Here is a 20,473-nt window from a genome sequence, read left to right as displayed (position 1 = left end):
TCGTATGCTTAAATGATGAGATTAAGCGCTTTGCTGGATCAGGGTCAGATTCCCAAGCAGGATTTAATTTACTGCCCTTAGCCATGCTGGTCTGCCTTCTCCATTGACTTTTTCTAGGTACTTTTTTTTTTTTACAATGACATTATCCTTCCAGGGTCTCTATTGTTTTAACTTTGCCACATCACCGACATGTTTAAGCAAACTGAATGGATGATGACAATTCCGGTTGATTTAATGCACTTGCATTTCAGGGCACTGAAACTGTCTGAAAAGTGACAAACTAATTGTGAAATAAATTACACATGTGATATTCTTCAAACTATTTTTCTTCATTATCTAGTATTAAAATTTTGCTTCTTATAGATGGATCTTCTTCTGTTTTTGTTACAGAGCTGGATATCTGTTAGTCTTTCTGTTCAAGGTAAAGAAAACTTAACACAGAAAGGAATATATTCTTTTTGTAGGTGGGAGGAGGAAGAAACTATACCTCAGAAATCACCTTCTTCAATATTTAGGCAGTAAAGCCAAGACTGAATTTATTTGCCTGGGTCAGCAATGTTAATTTTTACTTTCTTAAACATGTTGCTTTAACTAATTTTTCTACCCCTCTCATAAGATATAAATCCCTATTACAAGATAAATATCTGTATTGTAAGATAAAACTTAGCTAAAATATCAGGCAAAGAAAGATACTAAAACCGTGATTATTTTAGACCAAACCAAAACTGAGCCTGGGTATGTAAAAGGCCAGCTGAGCAGGTCTTGAAGAAATAAACAGAAGTTACCCACACCACCATGGAAATCCTCCACCGACTCCCAAGGTAGGGCGGCTGCTTAGGCAGCGTTCAGCTGAGGATCTCATGGACACAGGTTCTTGCATGCACAGGGCAACTTTTCTTTTGCTACTTCTGTCTCAAGGAGTTGTACTTTTACTTACATGAGACAATTTGTATTTTTCTGACCACTAGCATAGGAGGAAGAGGGGAAAAAAGGCTAGGTATTAGAATGCAAGCAGCTATAAGGAGGAAGAGGGATTATTAGAATAGAAACTACAATTAGAAAAGGAGATTATGGCAGACACTGTATGTGTGTGCTCTGAGCTGCGTGGGGTGGGGAGGAGGGGAACGATGACGACAATGATGACACAGGTTAGTATTAACCCTGTTCTATTTTTCTACAGGCCAAACAAGTCTTCATGGGCAAAACGTTGCATCCGGTCTCATTTCCTATTTCTACTGTCCATTTTTTGCAGGTGAAGCTACCACACGTCCCTATAACCATGCACATAACTAAAGTTCAAATGGTGATTCTTTCTCCTGACTCAGGCTATCAAATTGTATGTGTGTTCAATGCAAGCTTATCATAAACACATCAAAAAGTCCCTCTCATAACGAGTCAGGTTCTTCTCTTCCCTCTCAAAAGTAGCTACAGAAAATTACGATACTCCTGCCCAATGCAGTGCTGGACCATGCTTGCTTGGGAATCTGAGTAGACAGGGAGATAAATTATCCTTGGGGATGTTGACCAGGATCTAGTTCATGACATAAGAAGTTAAAGGGGGAAAAAACCCCTAAACTAAAAAAAAAAAAAAAAAAAATCACATTTCCTTAACTCATGCAGTCCTTCAGTGAGAGATTATGGGATAAACATTATTTAGCAGTACTGCTGGACTGGAAGTTTCCTGAGGTGGTGTTAAATATTGCAGCTTATAGTTATGATCTCTGCTGCTTCTTAGTAGCATGCTGTCTACAGTAAAACCTGTGTAGCCTCTTACCAAAGTTACTGAGTTTGAGTTAAGCTAACTGTAATGCTTGGATGACAAGAAATCATGAAGGCAACAGACGTAATTTTTTCTAAAGATCTTTCTAGTTTTCAGTGGAAGCATCTAGAGAAGAGAGGTGCTGGTAGCTATTATTTCATTGCAACCATTGTGAACTCACATGGCCAAATAGCTAATCAGTCTGTGCCATGACTTCACATCATTTGGTAAAATCTCCTCAGAATACCTTGATAAAGGGCACTATAAGCAGAAAACAAGAAACGCATGGAGAACTTGGGACACAGACATACAGTAGAAGCTATGTGTCTATCTGAGCTGTGCCTATCCTAAAGGTTAAAGTAACTCACCAAAAGCAAATGTCCTTCAAATTGTCATGAGACATGGGCTCTTCCAGGAGGAGGGAGTAATAATTCTATTTGTCTTTCCCATACTCCCAAAAACACACACACACACACATTCTCTCCTGCATGCACACACACATTTCTTGTGGTTCATATCACTTTTATAATACCTATTTTAAGCAACCAGTAGTCCCAGGAGGAAAAATGGGTATGGGAGAAGTGGTGATGGTGTCTGTTAACTCAGGTTTGGCAGCACAAGTAGTAGAAGATGTAAACTGAATGGACTTTCTCAGTTTGCTTCTCAGATAGCACATACTCTGGTATGTGAAATGCCTGCTAAACCAAAGCCCTTCAGTCTGACCTGTTTTTAGGAAGTCTCCAAAGGCTGCATTTTCCCAAGGAAGGATAGAAATCCTCTTCTAAGCTTTGAATAAACTTAATTTAAAGAGAGAGGCTCTTATAAACGTCCAGCCTATGAGACACAGTAAGGGAAGATATTAATGATCCTCCCACAAGGATGTTATTTAGAAATGTCATCTTGATAACTATGTACATGAGCAATTTTCATCAATTTAATGTTAGTCCCTTCTTCTATTGTACCCTTGTGATTTACAGGTATTTTCTTTACAGGCAGTTTTTTCACTGCCTGCAGCGACAAGAATGCAAATATTACCTGCAAACACAAGCAACTAAAAGGGGGGTAAACTGAACCCTTCGGGCTACCTAAAAGGGGGTGGAGAAGACAGAGGCAGACACTTCCCAGAGGCATACAGCAAAGGATGAGAGGTGACAATCCCCAACTGCAAGATAGATTCCTACTGGACATAAAGGAAAAATTTTCCCACCGAGAGTAGTTAAGCACTGGAACAGATTACCCAGCAAGTCGGTGTTATCTCCATCCTTGGAGGTATTCAAAACTTGAATGGAAAAGACCCTGTGCAAACCTGTAACATTGAAGTTAATCATCTTTGAGCTGTAATTTTCTATGATTCATAATATTTGGATTTTAAAATATTCAGTCCCTAGTTTGGATATTTAGACAGCAGAAACAGGGGGAAAGGACTAAGGAAATCTTGCATACTCAGACCAAGGGAAAGAATAATTTGATAGAAGGCTTGATCCATGTAAAAACCTGCCTGAAAGGGCTGTAGCTCTGATGGCCATACCTAGCTGTATCAGAAGATGTGCTTATGACTGCTACAGTGGTAGCAAAGGGCTCCTCCCTTATGATTTTCTGGCACTCAAAAGGCAAAGACTCATACTGGGATGACATACAGTCCTCCACCCACCCATCTGCCACAGCCCTGTACTACTGTAATTGAGCTATTAGTATGCAAAGCTATCTTCAGCAACAGATTTATAAAATAGCATGCTCCTAACACATGAAATGTCAGTTAAAATTGCCATCACATCACAGTCATGCAGGTGTTCTTTGTAGGTCTTACTCACTCTTCATCTGACCCAGCTGATACATTTCTCTCTGTTCAGCTTTTCTCGATTCTGATGCCCATTGAATAAGGATTCAGTATCAGCTTCATTTTTAAGAAAACTATCAGTTGCACTTTCGTTAGGGCTATTACAGCCTTTAATCATCCAACTGCTCCTGATTTATGCATCTGTACTAAGCTGTTAGGTAACATTTGCTTAAGCTGTTAGGTAACATTTGCTTGCATCCTGCAGTTGTCAAGGTGCTTTCATCTTATTTCAGTAGCTTGGATGTGAATAGTGGGGCAACTACAATTACTACGTTCCCTGTCTTTACAGGCTGCACAGACATAAATGACTGGGTGCACATCACATATGCACAACTTATGGCATGCACGAATGATAGTAATGAAAAAGTTGCGTTGTCCAATCTTGTTTTAAAGTTTTCACACATAAGAGTGCTAAAAATACTTTGTAGGCACTAATGTCTATCTTTTTCTGTTCTTAGAATAGATCAATAATCTGACCTGTTCCACTGAGCATGCAGTACAGCAGCGCTGCCAGCCTCTGAGCTGACTGTACCTTCCTTTTAGTACTGACTGCTGTAAGAACAAAAGATTCTTCTTTGTTGCTGTTTTGTTGTCGTAAAACTACAGAAACATAGGAGTAAAAGGGACGTCAAGAAATAATTTAATCCACTGCATTTGCACTGCGTAGAGATCTGGTACTTTCAGGTGGTCCTTGACAGCTATTTGTCTAACCTGCTCCTAAAAATCTCCCACTGAGGGAGACTCCAATCTTTCTAAGTAGCCTGTTTCTGTGTTTCACTAGCCCGATAGTTAGAGCATTTTTCCTACTATCCAACCTGAATCTTTTTTGCTTCCAATAAAACTGCTTTATTTTTGCCCTTCCCTCCAGTAGTCTTTGATAATATATTAGCATTATTCTCTATTTTAACATCATCTCTGTCAGACTACTGTCACGATATGCCATTTTTCTCTTTTTTAGGCTGTACAAAGTTAGTTGCTGTAACCTTTTGAAATCATCCATGTGTTCTAAATTTAGACTGCCTGCAACTTGCCACTGATGTTTGTGATACGTTTTGCCCCAAAATGCATACAGAATTCCTTTGGAAGTCTTGTCTTAGCTGGGAAAAGCTGAACAGAACAGAACAACCTCCACTTTGCAGAGAATCCCTTTCTGTAGTCCCATTGCCTAGTCAGGTATGTCCCATTTCTTCTTCCTACGGATAGCAGTACTTTGCATGTGTCTACTGATTTTTTTTCCTGTGATTCAAAAAAAATCCCTCCAGTATTCACAACTGTGAATCTGATGCTATTCTCCAACGTCCCTGTAATTAAACTCCCAACTTTTTCTGTGGACTTTGTTTCATCACCCAAGTTATTAATAAACAGAAACAGACCAAAAGCAGATGCTCACTTAAGATTCTCCCAGCCCAAAAGTGAACTACTGCGTCCAGTTTTATGAAACAGAGGTTATCATCTGCTTTATTGTTTATGTGAAATTTCTGTATTTCCTCATTTTCCTCACAAGAATGTCACATGGGACTATATCAAATCCTTACAAAAGACCCATCTCATCTATTGCTTTCCCCTTGCTACACCAGTTATCCTGTTAAAAGAAGAGATTTTAATAATATGATTTGTTCTGGCCCAATCCAAGTTGACCACTTATCACGTTACTGGGTTCTGGGTATTTCTACAGTGGTTTCTATTCATTTGTTCTGGAATCATTGTGGGTATCAAAGTTAAACAGACTGGTCTGCATTTTCCTAGGTCATTATTTTTCCTCACTTTGTAAAGACATACATTAAACATTCTTGTATCTCATTTCTCTCTTGTCTTAGTAACGTAATCTTGTCCTTACCACTCTCCACTTTAGCCTCTCTGAGCTTATCCTTAAATGCCTGTATCTTATTTTTGTTTCTGATACTTGAAGGCATTCTGAAATATTAAAAGAAGCAAAGCCTGATGCATTCTTACTCGTCTCTTACTGTGCTTTTATCTTTTCTCTGCATCAGCTAATTTGCTATTTTGTGTTTAATGTCTTTCAATAACTGCCAGCTATCCTGCTTTCCTTCATTTTTACACTATTTTTCCTAAGCACAGGTACCTACCAGTTTGCCAAGCTGGGTGAAGCATACTCTCTTAAAGCCCATTATCCTTACCCTGCTGCTCCACCATCCCTCCTTTCCTCAGGAAAGTGAACACCATTATTTTGGGGCCTTTTTCACTCAAATTTCCTTCCATCTTCAACTTTTCAAAAGACATCTTCTCTATTAGAACAGAATCCACCTGATACAGCCATTTCCAGAGTCACTTTCTTTGCCTTCTGTCTCCAAGACAGAACTTGATGGACTGTCTGTCTCACAATCCTGGCTGTCACAAAGGGTCAGCTGTGACCAGATTAACTCCTATTCTCTGCCTACGGTGTGACATGTCTTCACAACTATTACCGCCAAAGAGCACATTCCACTGACAGCACCTAACACCTACCACAAATACTTGAAGGTCCTTGTGAAGACTTACAGGGAACTAAATCAGTTTCTTCAACGGGTCAAGTGGTTCAATACGCAGCTCCTATCTGCGCACTGTAGTTTTAATTTCACCTCAAATGGAAGAAAGATGTGCGCTGTGGCTCCTATTTTTCCTAACAACAGTACAAGATAACCCATAACCAAAAGAAACCATAGCAATGCTCTATGCTTTTAGGTAAAGTTGACTGCTTTCAATTTAGCGTGAATGAAACGTATCACTGAAACAGACATCTTCCCGAGTTATTTAGCTTCAGTGATCACAAACCATGTGGTATTTATAATTTTGCTCTCTTACATCATCGTCCAGGGCTGTGCTAGTCACAGCCTCATGGGTGTTGGTTTGTTGCTTCCGATTTCTTCACTTTCAGTTTAGCTTTTAACTTCTTATTTTCCTTGGCACCCACATGCACTGACAAGACAGTCAGCCAGAGGAAAAGTTTGCCTATTCCACCTTATGCAACACTGGCCTTCACAGCCTCGTTATCTTTCTCAGTCAGGACATAGATATCTCTACCTCACACCGTGGCCAAAATTGGAAAGCCACATCTATGCCAATATTGTATTTTTCTAAATTTCTTCTTTCAAACTCAGAATAATTGAATGAAGCCACGAGGCTTCACATACACAAGAAGAAAAAGAAGTAATCCCCTGAAAGGAGGATTTTTTTCTGTTCTAAAACATTTGTAATATTGTTTTGTCTCTAACAAAATGAAAAAAAGCAAGTAGGTGACAGTGCTGTACAAAAGGTTTACTGGGCACAGCCCACCTGAATTCCCCTGCTAGCTTTTCCTGATCAAACTTCATATTGCACCATTCCATAATTCACATTCTTTATGTTATAATACATTTACATCCCCATGAAGTTGCTAATGAAGAAATGAATGTATCATCTGTCCACATCTCCTCCCTAAAGGAGTATACAGCTGAAGTGATACCAAGCTATGATTTGGAATAGTGCTGTGTAAAGCAATGGAGATCTAAATCACTGGATAATATATTTACAACAGATATTCTGAAGGAGCTTCAACTATAGCTTCACAGCCTAGCAACAGCATAACACAGCTGTATTTTTTTAAAAATCAAATAAATGGAAGGATCATTTTGCAAAATCAGAGCTAACCTCCCTACAAAACTGAAAGGCACTGGTCAGTAAAGAGCCCAGGACTTTCTGAGCAAATGCAAGAGGCAGCTTACTAAGACAGAACATTTTGAAACCGAAAACTTAGTGCAATTCATCATTTTATTATACACAAGGAGCAGTGGTAAAAATAACATTTAGAGTGCAAAACCATTCACTTCGCTAGGGAGAAAAAGCAATGCCTAAGTTTGGGATCAATAATGTTCAAACATTTCAAAGCACCTTCCTCTCTTGTAGCATCATTTCTATATGATTTGGGGTTCAGACAGTAGTTCCAAGTACTACCATGTCCACACTACACATAATTCATTTTATGTCTGTGTTCCTACATGAAGACAACAATTAAGTATAATTCACTGTAATTTAAATTACTGCAATAGAAATCTTCCCTGTTGAGTTTGAAAGCATGGCTGGGGAAGCACAGATCCAAACAATGGGGCTTGTCTAAAGGATCCTTTTACAAAAGGAGCAAAGCTGAAACACACTCACCAAAGGCACACGCAGGAGTGTGCAGGACAGGTCAGCTTAACCGCTCCAGGAGTTGCCTGCCTCTCTCTGGTGACTACAGAAGGAGCTACGGTGACTCTGTAACTGTCATGGGACCATAATGCAGCAACAACATCCTGAAGGACATTCCAAGACATTCTTAAAGAGAATTTTCTAAGAACCAAAAGGATGCTAAACTCAAAAGACTTTTTTTTTTTCTTTTTTTCTTCTTTAAATAAACTACTGGAATGATCAACTCAGAGAGACTAGATCAGACAGAATTGAAATTAAAGTGCTCTGTAAACCAATCTCTCCCTGCTCACTGTGTCTGTGCAAGGCAGTTCCTTGCTTCCCGGGTTTGGTTTCAGCAAAGTCAGCAGCTTTCTGAACTGCAACAAACGCTGACATCCTTTCTGGAGCCCAGAAAATTTTTCTTTTTGTCACCACTGATACCTGGCTGTCTGCTTTCTGCATGTCCTGGCTCCTTGTTCCTTGCTATGGTAGTCTTCTCCCATAGTCTGCAGCCTCCAGCCCTCTCTGCCCAATAAAGTGTAAGGACGAGGAGACCTCTCTCCCTACAGACACGTCCATTTGCTCCAGTCATTCCCTTTATAAAGGGACCCAACATGTAAACTGAGAACAAGCACAGCAAAATTATATTGTCTATCACACTTGAATTTAAGCATTTAACCCTCAGGTGTCTAAAGCAAAAAGAGACAAGCCTTAGCCCAAGCATTCTTATGATGATTGATGCCATCCCCCACTACAGCTTAGGGAGGTTTGGTAATCTGGGATTTAACCAAAAGCTATGCAAATGTGGGGTTTGGTTTTGGTGTTTTGTGTTGTTTTGTTTTGTTTTTCTTAAAATAACCTCACATCTTTAGTAAAGATGTGATCAAAAATTATCACAAAATGATCACATCTTTAGTAAAGATGTGATCAAAAATAAAATGTACAGAAAGCAAAGTGATGTTAAACATTAGAATGTGAAAGGCATAGTATTCACATGCTATTTAATTACATAGTGGAATGGTAAAACTTGGGGGGTTTTTTCTGGGCTTTTGCTTTACTCCATGGTGGCAAAAATTGTTAGAGGTTACTCAGAACCAGCTTTTTGTAGGTGCAGTATTCTCCAGCAAGGTGGGCCATAACATATGCTCACTAGTTGTTTAAAAGATACAGACTGTGCAAACCACAATGTAATATGAAATACTCATTACACAGAGAAATTACGAGTATTTACTAAAACTTCGAAGCATCAAATGATAGCTGTAGCCACACATCTTTGATCTTGAGAAAATAGGATATAATTCAAGAGTGAAAATTTGCTATAATTGGGAAGCAAAGAGGGACACATCAGAAATGGAGAAATCAAGGCTGATTCAGACATGTAATGGATCAAAATATTCAGTGTTGGTCTGAATGGAGCAATTATAACCAAAGACATTACTGAAAAATGACCCATGTTGAGAAATATGAAAAAGCAATTTTCAATTGTTTAATTTTTCTTCTATATATGTCATTTCAAAATACCTGATAATATTTAGACAAACGACAACTCCCTTCCCTCTACCCCACCCCCCATAAAACCCAAATGGACTAGTTACTTTCCAGTATGCTAATTTCCTGAAAGAGTATTGTTTTATAGCAAATCTCCCATATCAAAAAAGGTGCATATCTGCTTTCTTATTATAACTCTTATTATATATTCCATTATACAGAACAACTTCCATCTGAAGTTTTTTTTGAACTTCACAAACGTGCCTTTATTCCCTAAGATGGAAACATATCTGCACATAGTAACTGCTGTATCTAACAAAAGCATACTGTAAACATCCCGAAGGAAAATCCTAAATAAATTATTCATTTGTACATACCACAAGGTCCTCTATTTCATGTAAAAGAGAAGTAACTGATACAGAGATGTCTCTAGTTTATCTCAGGCAGGCTCATCTCTTTGAAAGCCAAAATGAGACCGTTGGGTCCTGCTTCTAGGTGTTCCCACAGATTCCTGTGGGACTCACTCCAGCCAGTGCTTGTTACTCAGAGAGGCCTCGCAGAAAAATGCATGTCACTGAATTCGGATTTTCCCATTCTTGCCAAAACTATCACAGCAATAAGAACAACTCCAGTTTCCATATTCCTACCCATTCCTTACAATTGTATTTTTTTTAAGACAAATTCTTCATTCGAATGGAGTTCAACAATTGAAGTCCCAACAGCTTCAATGACATGAAATTGCCTGCTAAACTTTAGATACACCAGTCTAAGTCACTCCCACCATGCAACGTCCCAAAAGGAGATCACATGATCAGTGTCTCCCCAGGCTCTGAGCCTTCCTGCAGGCTCTAAGGCTGCAGACTTTTTCAGCCAAACGTCTTTCCACATCAAGAACAAGCATTAGCTGCTTTGCAACACTGACAGCAGCTCCTCTCCCTGTCTTCCACGCACTGAGAGGTGCCATGAAGAGTGACAACGCCATTAGCTGAGAAAGGAAAGAGATCAAGCTAATGGAGAGAAAAATGCTTTACTGCCATCAGGACTTACATGGTGCTAGAAAGCTCAGCAAGAGACAAGGACAGAACTACTCGCCTTGCTCTGAGCTTTCCTTTTCCGTGCCCAGCCTGCTTTGGCCCAGCCTCCTTTACCACATTCAGCACTCTGAAATGGTAGCCTATGCCTGGATGCAGAAAAGGAGCAGTGTCTTGTGAAGAGTCTTGTGTTGCCCATGTGAGGGTGACAGCACATTCTCACTGCAAGAACTATACCTGTCCCCTGCCCCATACACGTTACAGGACTCCTTGCCCTTTTAGACTGGAATATGGCACTGAGGTAAAGGCATTGCATCCCTGGCCAAGGAAGATTACCTAGATAGATTAATATTTTAAAAAATCTGTTTATTTACCTAGCACGCAGAACTTATCAGTCCCCCTACAGAGCTCATAAAATCAAAATTAATGAGTCAGAAGTAAATATATTGTCACCTACTGCAAAATTTGAGACAAGTGTAAAAGTTGAAGAATCCCTCTTGGTTGGTTGTGTTTTTTTTTGGGGGGGAGGCATTTGGTTTCGTGTTTGGGTTTTTTTTTAACAGTTTCTTGTCTCTTTTCATGTTTTACATCACCCAGGCTCCCAGCTCTTAAACAGGTGAAGCCTCATCCACGTTAAGCCACACAACAGCAGCAGAAATATTTGGATGATAGATCTCTGCCTTTCTTTGTGTGTGTGGAGGTAGGAAAGGGACCTGAATTTCATAATACATTGTTATGGTTGTCCTGATCCTAGAAGTTCGTATTATGCTTCTGGCTGCTTTAGCCTCAATTTTTTAAAAATACCAATACCTAGATATTACTTCGGACAGTGGTTGCTCTTCTTTTGTAGCAAACCACACTGCAACCTAGAATTACATGTTAGTATCTCAACTCCCCAGCTGAAAAAAAATCTCCCTTCCCCAATGCAACTGGACCTGCTGAGACTGATACTTCTTTAGATGCATAACTATACTTCACAGATAGGACATTATATAACAGAGCAGAGGATTTCTTCTTATCAAAAAAAAAAAAGGAAAAAAGGACGCATTTCAGTGAATTACACCATATATTACAATTACATGTGAAAAAGCAACATGATCAGAAACTCTTCCATGTCTAGTAGGTCAGTGAAGGATCCAAAACTATTAGCACACAAGATTTGGTCATTAATTATACTCCTTTTTCTCTATCTGACACATATGTAAATTGTGCTGTCACTGTTCATTTATGAATCTGTGAGGAAAATTTATACATATTTCATGAATTCTAGGGCCTTCTCTGTGACCACAGTTGGCATTTACAAACATCTGGCAGCATCCGATTTGCTAAACTTCTCTCCCCAAACACCAGATACAACAGTGCAACAGCACAGCAGACTCACTCCAGGCCAGATGCAGCAGTGGAGATGTGTTGTTCAGCATTCTTCATTTTAACCAGGAGTTACTGCAACACCTTCTCTTGGCCTTGTTGAGTTCTTATCCCTAACCAACCACCTCTGACCATGCCACTCTTCCCTTGAACCCTCATGCTGGCTGCCCTTTCTCAATCACATCAGATATGAGCTAGTTGTTTTTACTGTCAGGACCCGTAGCAGTCCCAATACCTTTCCTTAGGCAGCAACAGATCTACTCCTATCCTTGATCAACTCACAGTGCTGGCATCCATCACCAGCTAACTGTAGACATAATATGTTTTCCTTTCTGCTTTGAAGGAGCAGCCAAACCAAACAGAAAACCACACTGCTATCGTCCTTCAAATCCTCCTTAATAACTCTTCTGTGCTGCAATGCTGACAAATGCTTGCAGCTGCTTGAGATCACAACTGACTTCTGTTATCCCCTTGGTTCTCCATTTCCAGATCCATTTGTTCTGTTTGGCTTAAAGCTTTGATGTAAGCTCCCTGCTATGAAGGCTCACTTTTAGGATTGGAAAGGAGTGAGTAACTGACACTCTACGCGTTGTGCTGGCTTCTCCGTCTCTGGGCAAATTCAAGAATGGCAATTCTTCTAAAGGATCTGCACAAAACCAGAAAGGACTTGTATCAGGGGATCTCAGCTTGTTATATACTCAGTATATGTAAGTGACTCACCAGACAATTACAACTGCCCTTATAATTAGTAATTGAGTAGGAACTACACTGGTTTGCTACCCTGTGTTTATCACACAGCAACAGTCTTTGTCAGATAGGTTCTCTCGCAGTTCATACCCTGTTACAAGCATTTTGGCTAGATGTTCAAGCTTTCCCAGGCCAGGCAAGCCACTAGAAGTAATCTTGTAGCAATGGACTGCCATTACCCTGGTACAGCAGGTTGGCAGTTTGGTATACCAGCACCTTATTCCTTTTTTCCACATGGGGCTACAGTGTCCTCACTCAGATTAAATGGAATCCACACCATGGGTTTGTACTTTGTCTATGCTTGCGAAAAGAGGCCCAGGTGAACTGAAGCACTACAATTTTCTGTGTTCTAGTTTAATTGAAGCTCCTGAGAGCTTCTATTTACTGGGTTTAATGGTTTTGTTCCTTCTGAAGAAAGCAACACAAATAGAAGCATCCCAAGGATTTAAAAAGATAATTTAGATATTTGTACGTTTAAAATTTTTCTTCTTGGTGTTAACTTTAAAAGATCAAAGTTAAGTAACAAATTTGAATCACTTCAGGCAAATTTTAAATTAGCAAACATAGCTGCCACTGGATCACAATAATCCTTCATGATAATCTTTCTGTAATTCTTTTGAGTTACCAGCCTCTTGTTAGCAGGTTCAATTAACATCAAGAAATATCCAGAAGATTGAACTCAAAATATACCACTTTGCCTGCAACAATGTAGAATGATACAAGTTATGGATTTACTTAATGCATTTATTTTCCCACATTATAAGGTTGAGGGAATGGAAAAGGCTAACGTGCCACTTCTTTAGAGAAGCAGGTCCCAAGCACAAGCTATTTTACACCTTCACATGATTTCTCTGATGAAGATTACACTAGAACAAGAAAAGGTTCTACATGAGAACAAAGATGAACCAGGTTCATTTCGGTCTGGACTGTGCATAACCAGCACCTGTACAGATTGCACTAGCTACTCAAATTTTGTTTGTGAAGGTACTTTTTAAGTATCTGGTCAGCAAACAGAGCTTGCAGTCCACTGCAAATTGTAACATATTCCCCCTTTTCAAATGAACAGGATTCTAAATTTCTTACCACGCACTGAAAAATATTTTGATTTGGAAATCTTTTCATAATGATGAAAGCATTATATTCTAGTATGTGGAATGTAATATGTAGTAATAAGTATATAATAATGACACAAAAATTAAAATTGCATGCTCTAAGAGGAGACTGTATAGCATGACAGTATCATCATCAGGTTTACTGTGTCCATAAATGGATACTGAATAGAATAGTCTGAGACATCCTTAATACAACAATCATGGTTGCTGGAGAGCATGAGGGAAATGGACTGCAAAAACTGGACAAACTCTTCCTAAATAGCATCTTCTAGTGCCACCACAGGAGACAGAATGCTGTGTTACATGGACCATTGGTCTAACTCAGCAGGGCATTGCAAATGTTCTTGAAATGTTCACGTACACACTAGGAGAACCAAAACACCTAAAAAGAATGCTTTGACAGGCTTCTTGACATTCAGCACAAAGGGATTTATTTCTATAACTTCCTGGTGATTCCCTCCACTTCTCCAGAAATGGACATACACCTCTCCAAAAATGGAGAGGTTTCTACCAAATGCTTTGATATTACAAAACTGTATTTTTAGGTGGGAAGTCGCTCCATCCAAACTTTTTTCCCTACCAAGCTAAGTTTTAACTCATGAAAACAAAATCTTTTTTTAAACTATAAAAATAATGGATGTTCCCTCTATTTCCTAAGCATAAAAATATATTGAGAATGATAAAATATACTAGTTTACTTATGTGACTCACAAACCCAAATCCATCTCAAATATGGCATGCATAACTATGTGTCTTTTGAAAATGGACTGAGATGCTTCTTAAAGTTCTACCTGATCTGTGTAGGAAATGAACTATAGAAATTTGTTGCATTATGATTCTTGGCCTCTGGCTTACAGTAGCAAGTAAAAGCTGTGTAAGACCTACCATTTACCTTGCTGTGGTATTTTCAGCCTTCACTCAGTCTTGACTAGGTTGTTCTTTGCACCAGATCTCAGTCAAGGGCTGTGCCACTTTTCTCCCCACCTGCCCTTGACCTACATGCTCACCTGTAGGGCCTGATATGAGTCACATCTCTGCTCCATCTTCCATCAGCTGATTTCCAACTATCTCGGATCTATTCCCTTCTGAACTAACATCCAGAGCAGAAAGAAATGGGCTATGGCACACTCTGCCTTAGCTATGTCATCATGCTGATGTCTGCTGACATGAAACTGCTAAGCTGATTCATCCCAAGTATAATACTCAAGTGGTTTCTTTTCAACACAGACTCAGTAGGCCAATTTCTTCTGCCTGCATCTCTGGACACGTGACAAGGCTTAATACACCTGGCAAGAATCTTCCCTCCAGCAATATTCTTTATTGTAAATGTGATTCGAATAGCATCCACACAGGGGCAGATGTTCAGCCTATCTGAGTGCAGCCTACAGAGAGAAGGGCATTTCTGAACTGACAGTCGAGAGTACTGTTATTCCATACAGATGTATTCCTGTTTCACATTCATTCCTGTAGGTGGTTTCCTTACAAATGCCGAACTGAGAAAGTTAGGTTACTTTATGACCAAAAGATGCTAATGACACTCAAAGCTCTCATATTATTAGTTTTCCTCTAGTCTTTAATTATTTGTTAAAATTCATGGTCTATACTAGTCTCAGATTTAGGTCCGTATGTGTTAAGATGAACACAACACAGTAATTTTACACTTCTACAAATACTGTACTAGAGTGTCACACGCAGAAGTATGTTATGCAAAAAGGTTGTTTATTTTTCCAAGTAATCATTATGCATGTTGTTTAACTGATTAAATCTACACTGAAAGGTTAAATCAAAGTACGAAATTGACTACATATCTCTTGATACTTTATTATATCAAAAAAGTATTTGTTTATTTTAACAGAAAAAAAATTAATGAACAATAGTTCCTACTCTCTCAGAAGCATACTTCCAGCTCACAGCACTGCAACTTCAAAATGCTTTACAAGATCAGTTAGGTAATTTGCACATTAGCACAGAGACAGAGAAATACAACACAGAAAATGAAATCCAAATGTTCAGTAGAAAATGAGGAATTTCACTTCAAATTGGAAAAAAGATTTTCTATGAAGGCACGTGCTATTAGGCAATTATTAAGTGAAGAGATTCGGAAGAAATGTCACGTTTACCCAGGCTTATTCTGCAACAGATCACTTCTATCATTCTGAAGCAACAGGTTTTGGCTTCTATAGACATAGAAACTGTCAGATGACTCACACCAATAGGTCAGCTCCAAATTCCGTTCAGTTGTAGGTGAATATTTCTTGATAGTCATTTGGTTTAATGATTTCTAGTCAGAGGATTGTGAACATCCAGTGCTTCACTGTTGACATATGCCTTAGAGTGAGCAGCAAATTAAAGCATCAATTTTAGTTAAAAATGGAATGTCCAACTATCTTGTCCAAGAATTTGAGAGTACAGGTTCAACAGCTACCAAATCACGTAAGAATAGATTCATTTTAGAAAACAGAGATGGAAGGTGGGGCGGAATATTTCACACCAAGACTGCAATAATCTCATCATAAACCCATCCAAGGTCTTTTCCAGTATTCAGAGTGGGTGGTAACTTATGAGGTCTGATAATTTTATGATAATTCAAGTATTCAGGACTAAAACCCCTCAAGAACCCTGTACAATATTGTAGGATAGTCTTTTTAGCTACTTGATCAGTTTTGGCCTCAAAACTGTACCTCAGCCACTCACCTTAGCCTAGTTCAAACCTGATTAGCCTCTTTTCCCCCAAACCCAAACATGATCAAGTGCAACACAAAACAGCTACCAAAAACTATGGGATACGTCAAAAATCATCACACTATATATACTAAAAAAGGTGTAAGAATTGAACAGTACAGTTCATATAACCAATGTTGAAGACTGAATTAGGAGAAAAGAAACCTGGCAACAATCTTTCTTTCCAGACTGGCTTGCTGTTGATACATTGCATGGGACACGTCTTAAAGAGCTGAGGATTTTTTTCCTCTAGGAAAAAATGATTTAATAACATCTCCATATATGGATTCAAACACTCCACAGAGTAACTTCGTTGGTAAACTACAGAGGTAGCTCTAAGCCCATTACTAAATGCTGAGTTTTGCCATCTATCACCACCCGTTCTTAGTGGAATTTGAGAAACTTGCCCTCCAAAACCTCCTGCCCACATATCCCATCACAGAGCAGAGAAACAAGCTCTGCTTTCAATGCCCCACTGCTCCTGTAAGCTCTTCCTGGCAGCTGCAGCTTTGCAGGAATCCAGAATACTACAGTGCACAATAGTCTGCATCTGATTCTCTGCTTTTCCTCCTTAACATCATTTTGCACTCAGATACTATGGAAGCTGCTTCACATTATGCAAACTGCAGTGGTCTACACTGTTTGTCCTTCCAGTCTTTGGGAACATATCAACAGGCTAGGTGCAAAAGGTCCGTCTTCATTTCAGAGGATCACACAGAATTTGCAGGGATTAGTTGATAGCTTTTTTGAGAGAGGGAGATGAGAAAGATCTTCTCCTTGGTATCAAACTCTGCAAATCTAAATTTCAAGACTGGATTCCCCTCCTCAGGGGAAGCAACAGTTCTGAAGTGAAAATGCTCTTTTATGATAAAATAAATAAAAAATCCAGCCCAAATCCCAAAGCAATGGAAACAGAGGTCTCTGTAAACTAAAGACTAATCATCACCTTTATGAATTTAGACACAAATATATTGTTAAAAAAAACCCCAACAAAACAGAATGGAGATGATGAATATATCTTCGTTCTTATAAACTATAGGACACCTAAATAGCTACTGTGAAAAACAAACTGCAATGGCCCTGTAAAACTGCATACAAGCTGAAAGGAAGGTGATACTTCAACAGAGCAATCTGTTCCACGACAGTTTTCTTTCACAGACACTTCTATTAAAAGGAAAGCTTCATCAAAGTCACCATTGGAATTTATTTTTCTACTTATGCATGTCTATGTGTACACACCCCAACTGAAATCCATTGCATTCACGGATCTATATGTGCAGTGACAGAAAGCATCCAAGACTATTCCACACACTCCATACTAGCACTTGCACATGTACAGCTTGGCATGCAAAGAGTAAATATAAAACTTATACTCCAGATGTAGGCTTGTGTTTTTCACAGTAAGAAAATAAATCCATGTGAAATATAAAAGTTAAAATATAAACACTTGACTGTTTCCTCACAGTCTGTTCCATCCTGGCTGTTTGGCATCCATCCTTTACAGGCCAGAAGTTTCACAGATGGAGTTTCAAATGCCCAGCAGACACAACAGAACATAGCTTTTCAAAGATGCTCACTGCACAAAGAGCTGACATCTTTTGATGTCAGTCTAACCTAATAATTTATTATGATTTCCGATGCAAACTATTCTTAAAAACATCTTCCCAATGCAAGTCAGAAGAATTTAGAAAAGCTTTTAGAATTTAAGCATTTTTTTAGAGCTTGTTTCCAGGATTAGATACCATTGTATCATTGAGATATTTGGCAGGAGATTTGTATTCACTTAGCTGACAAATCATAAAACACAACCAATTCTTCAATCTCAACCTTATCAAACACTGATCAAACATCAGCAGGAGCCTTGATTGTTATGAAAGGCACACTATTCCTGTGAGGGACATTCGTCTTCATTTTCCTCTGGGGAGAGGAGGAAGTTTTTGCAGAATAGGTTATAGTGAATCTGTGAAAACAGTAACAATCAAGCTCTTTGCTCCTAGATTAGGCAAAACTAAAGACTGAAACACACAAATTACAGGCCTTACCTTGCTCTGACTCCATTTGAGGAAATCCTGCTGCTTTCAACAGTATTTGGGCAGTAGCCTGTTTTTATTGGCTTATTTATCTATTTGTGCATTTACTTGCACAAAAAAAGCAAATCAATTAATTAATTTCTATCATTTAATTTAGAAAAAAAAATCATCACAGTGGTTTCTTTAACTGTTATGTCATATCTTAGTCATATTTAAAGAAATGCTGCTGGGGGAAGATTCCCGTGACAAGCCTTTCACCAAAGAAAGATTTTAGGTAGCAAATCCTATGAAGTCCTAGTAGAATTTATATCCTAATTCTGAAGGCACAGCACTACCAGTAGAATACCAAAATAAGAATGCTGAACTCAGAGTAGACCATTAATTCAGAACACTGAAAAGACTAAACAACAGCATTTGTCACTTCACATGCAACCGCTCTAAAGAAAAACATCAAACAAATGGCTTGCATCTCATTCATTGAGTTTATACTCAACATAGGAATGCCAAATGGAAGAAAACTCTTATTTTTCTGAATTATTTACCTCAAGAACTAGCCAAAGCTGGTCTCCATTTTTCACATCTTTCTTATAATACATGCCGTAGAATTTGACTACATTGGGATGATCAGAGAGAGCTTTCAAAATGTTGTATTCAGCTTCAATTTCTTCATCAATATCCTAGTGTCACAAATGAGAAATACATAGTGGTTAATAAATAAATAATGATAGCCATTTAAAAAACCCAACACATAGCATTTTCTGGCTATTCAAATGTAGTTTGAAATAATGCAAAGAATAAAACCAAACAGAACATGAATGTACCATCTGCAGGGCTACAAAGCTTAGTTCTGTTTACTCAATACAAAACAGTCATCTGTTTTTTTACTTGGTCTTTATCAATTTCAGCTAATGAACACACCGGGTATGACAAAGCAGCCCTCAGGAGAATGGGGAAGGAGCATTTCAAGGCAAAGCCAGTGCAATCCACAAGTGGGTAGGTATGCAGATGCCTCGGGAAGTCACGTTACTTCTCTAGTCTCAAGGGTATCCCCAGCTAGAGATGGTGCAGCTGGAATTACCTCTCCACCCCTCTGTGCACAAACAAGTATGACTGCAGCCACATCTTACTCATTTATCATCCCACTTTCTAGAATCATCTGGGAATTTTTCTCATTTTTTACTATCATAGAAATTGGTGACATCCATGATCTCTCTGGCTTCTCCTACTGAGCTATAAGAGCTGTGGCTTTTTGTCAGTCTTTCGTTACAGACCTCAGGTTTCTTACACAGCGAGGGAAATACATTTGGAGGTGAGAGATGGAACAAGTTTTGCCAACACATGCACCAGGAGCTGTGCAAGCCCTTTCAGACCAAACATGGATGCTAGCAACGGTGGGCACTGGATGACTCAGGTAACCCCTTCCACCTATGCACTGGAATTGCTCATTGAGGGACACTATCAGACTGTGTTTCAGTCATGCTGAGAAAATATTCAATACATCCTGGCCACAGGTAAAGGCAGAATAGCTGCAGTCATTTCCCCCCATTGTTTAAATCTCAAAAAAAATGTTAACATACTTGTTTCCAAATTTAAAATATTTTTAATACAATTTGCTACTTTCACCCACCCAAAAAGAAATAGAAATGAAAAATCAATTCTAGAGGAAGGCTACCTATGAACTCCACTATCCATACGAATGGATTTCATATCAATGAAAAGCACCTACTCAGTGCCGAAAACCCGTCTCATCACTGCCAAACAGAAGTGACCATGGCAGAGAAAAGGGATGCTTTGTATTCCCAATGAATGACACTCCTTCTCATTTTGTTCACCACCAAAGGCAGATGGTGGTGGACATTGATCACTTGGTGGTAAGAGGACATTGATCACTTGTTTCTTATACAGGTCTCTCCAATGCTAAATCCAACTCAAGTTCCTCATACTAGCCTTTTGTCTTGAGACTGGTCTCAAAGAACTTTGCCTGTCACCAGTATCTTCAGGAATTGGGCCATTAAACTTTTGTATTGAGATTACAAGAGTAAGTCTTCTCACAAGGAAGGGTTTTAGAGATTTTTTTACTGGAGTAACCAATAAAAATAGCAGAAATTTTCCTCTTTCAAAAAAAAGGAGGAACTCACTTTAAGTTAATTTTCCCATAAGCACAACACAGAATACAGCCAATAAAAAAGGAGATGCAAGGAAGGAAGGAAGAAAGAACCAAGGCACTGAAGGTGGCA

The 20,473-nt window shown here is 38.9% G+C and overlaps 1 protein-coding gene across 1 annotated transcript in view; it reads right to left on the bottom strand.

The window, feature by feature from the left end:
• The window catches only part of LOC103922478 (myosin-IIIa-like), a gene marked incomplete at its 3' end in the record, with an annotated part of 59,229 nt that overhangs the window by 22,593 nt on the left and 16,163 nt on the right, over positions 1-20,473 (bottom strand). Inside the window, exon 3 of the mRNA XM_009330619.1 lies at positions 18,779-18,913. Coding sequence (XP_009328894.1) covers positions 18,779-18,913 — 135 coding nt within the window. The remainder of the gene's footprint in view (positions 1-18,778; positions 18,914-20,473) is intronic.

This window comes from Pygoscelis adeliae, unplaced genomic scaffold (assembly GCF_000699105.1).
Source record: "Pygoscelis adeliae isolate BGI_AS28 unplaced genomic scaffold, ASM69910v1 Scaffold27, whole genome shotgun sequence".
NCBI lineage: Eukaryota > Metazoa > Chordata > Aves > Sphenisciformes > Spheniscidae > Pygoscelis > Pygoscelis adeliae.
The sequence above is the reverse complement of the archived record's forward strand: the minus strand, read 5'-3'. Positions and strand labels throughout refer to the sequence as shown.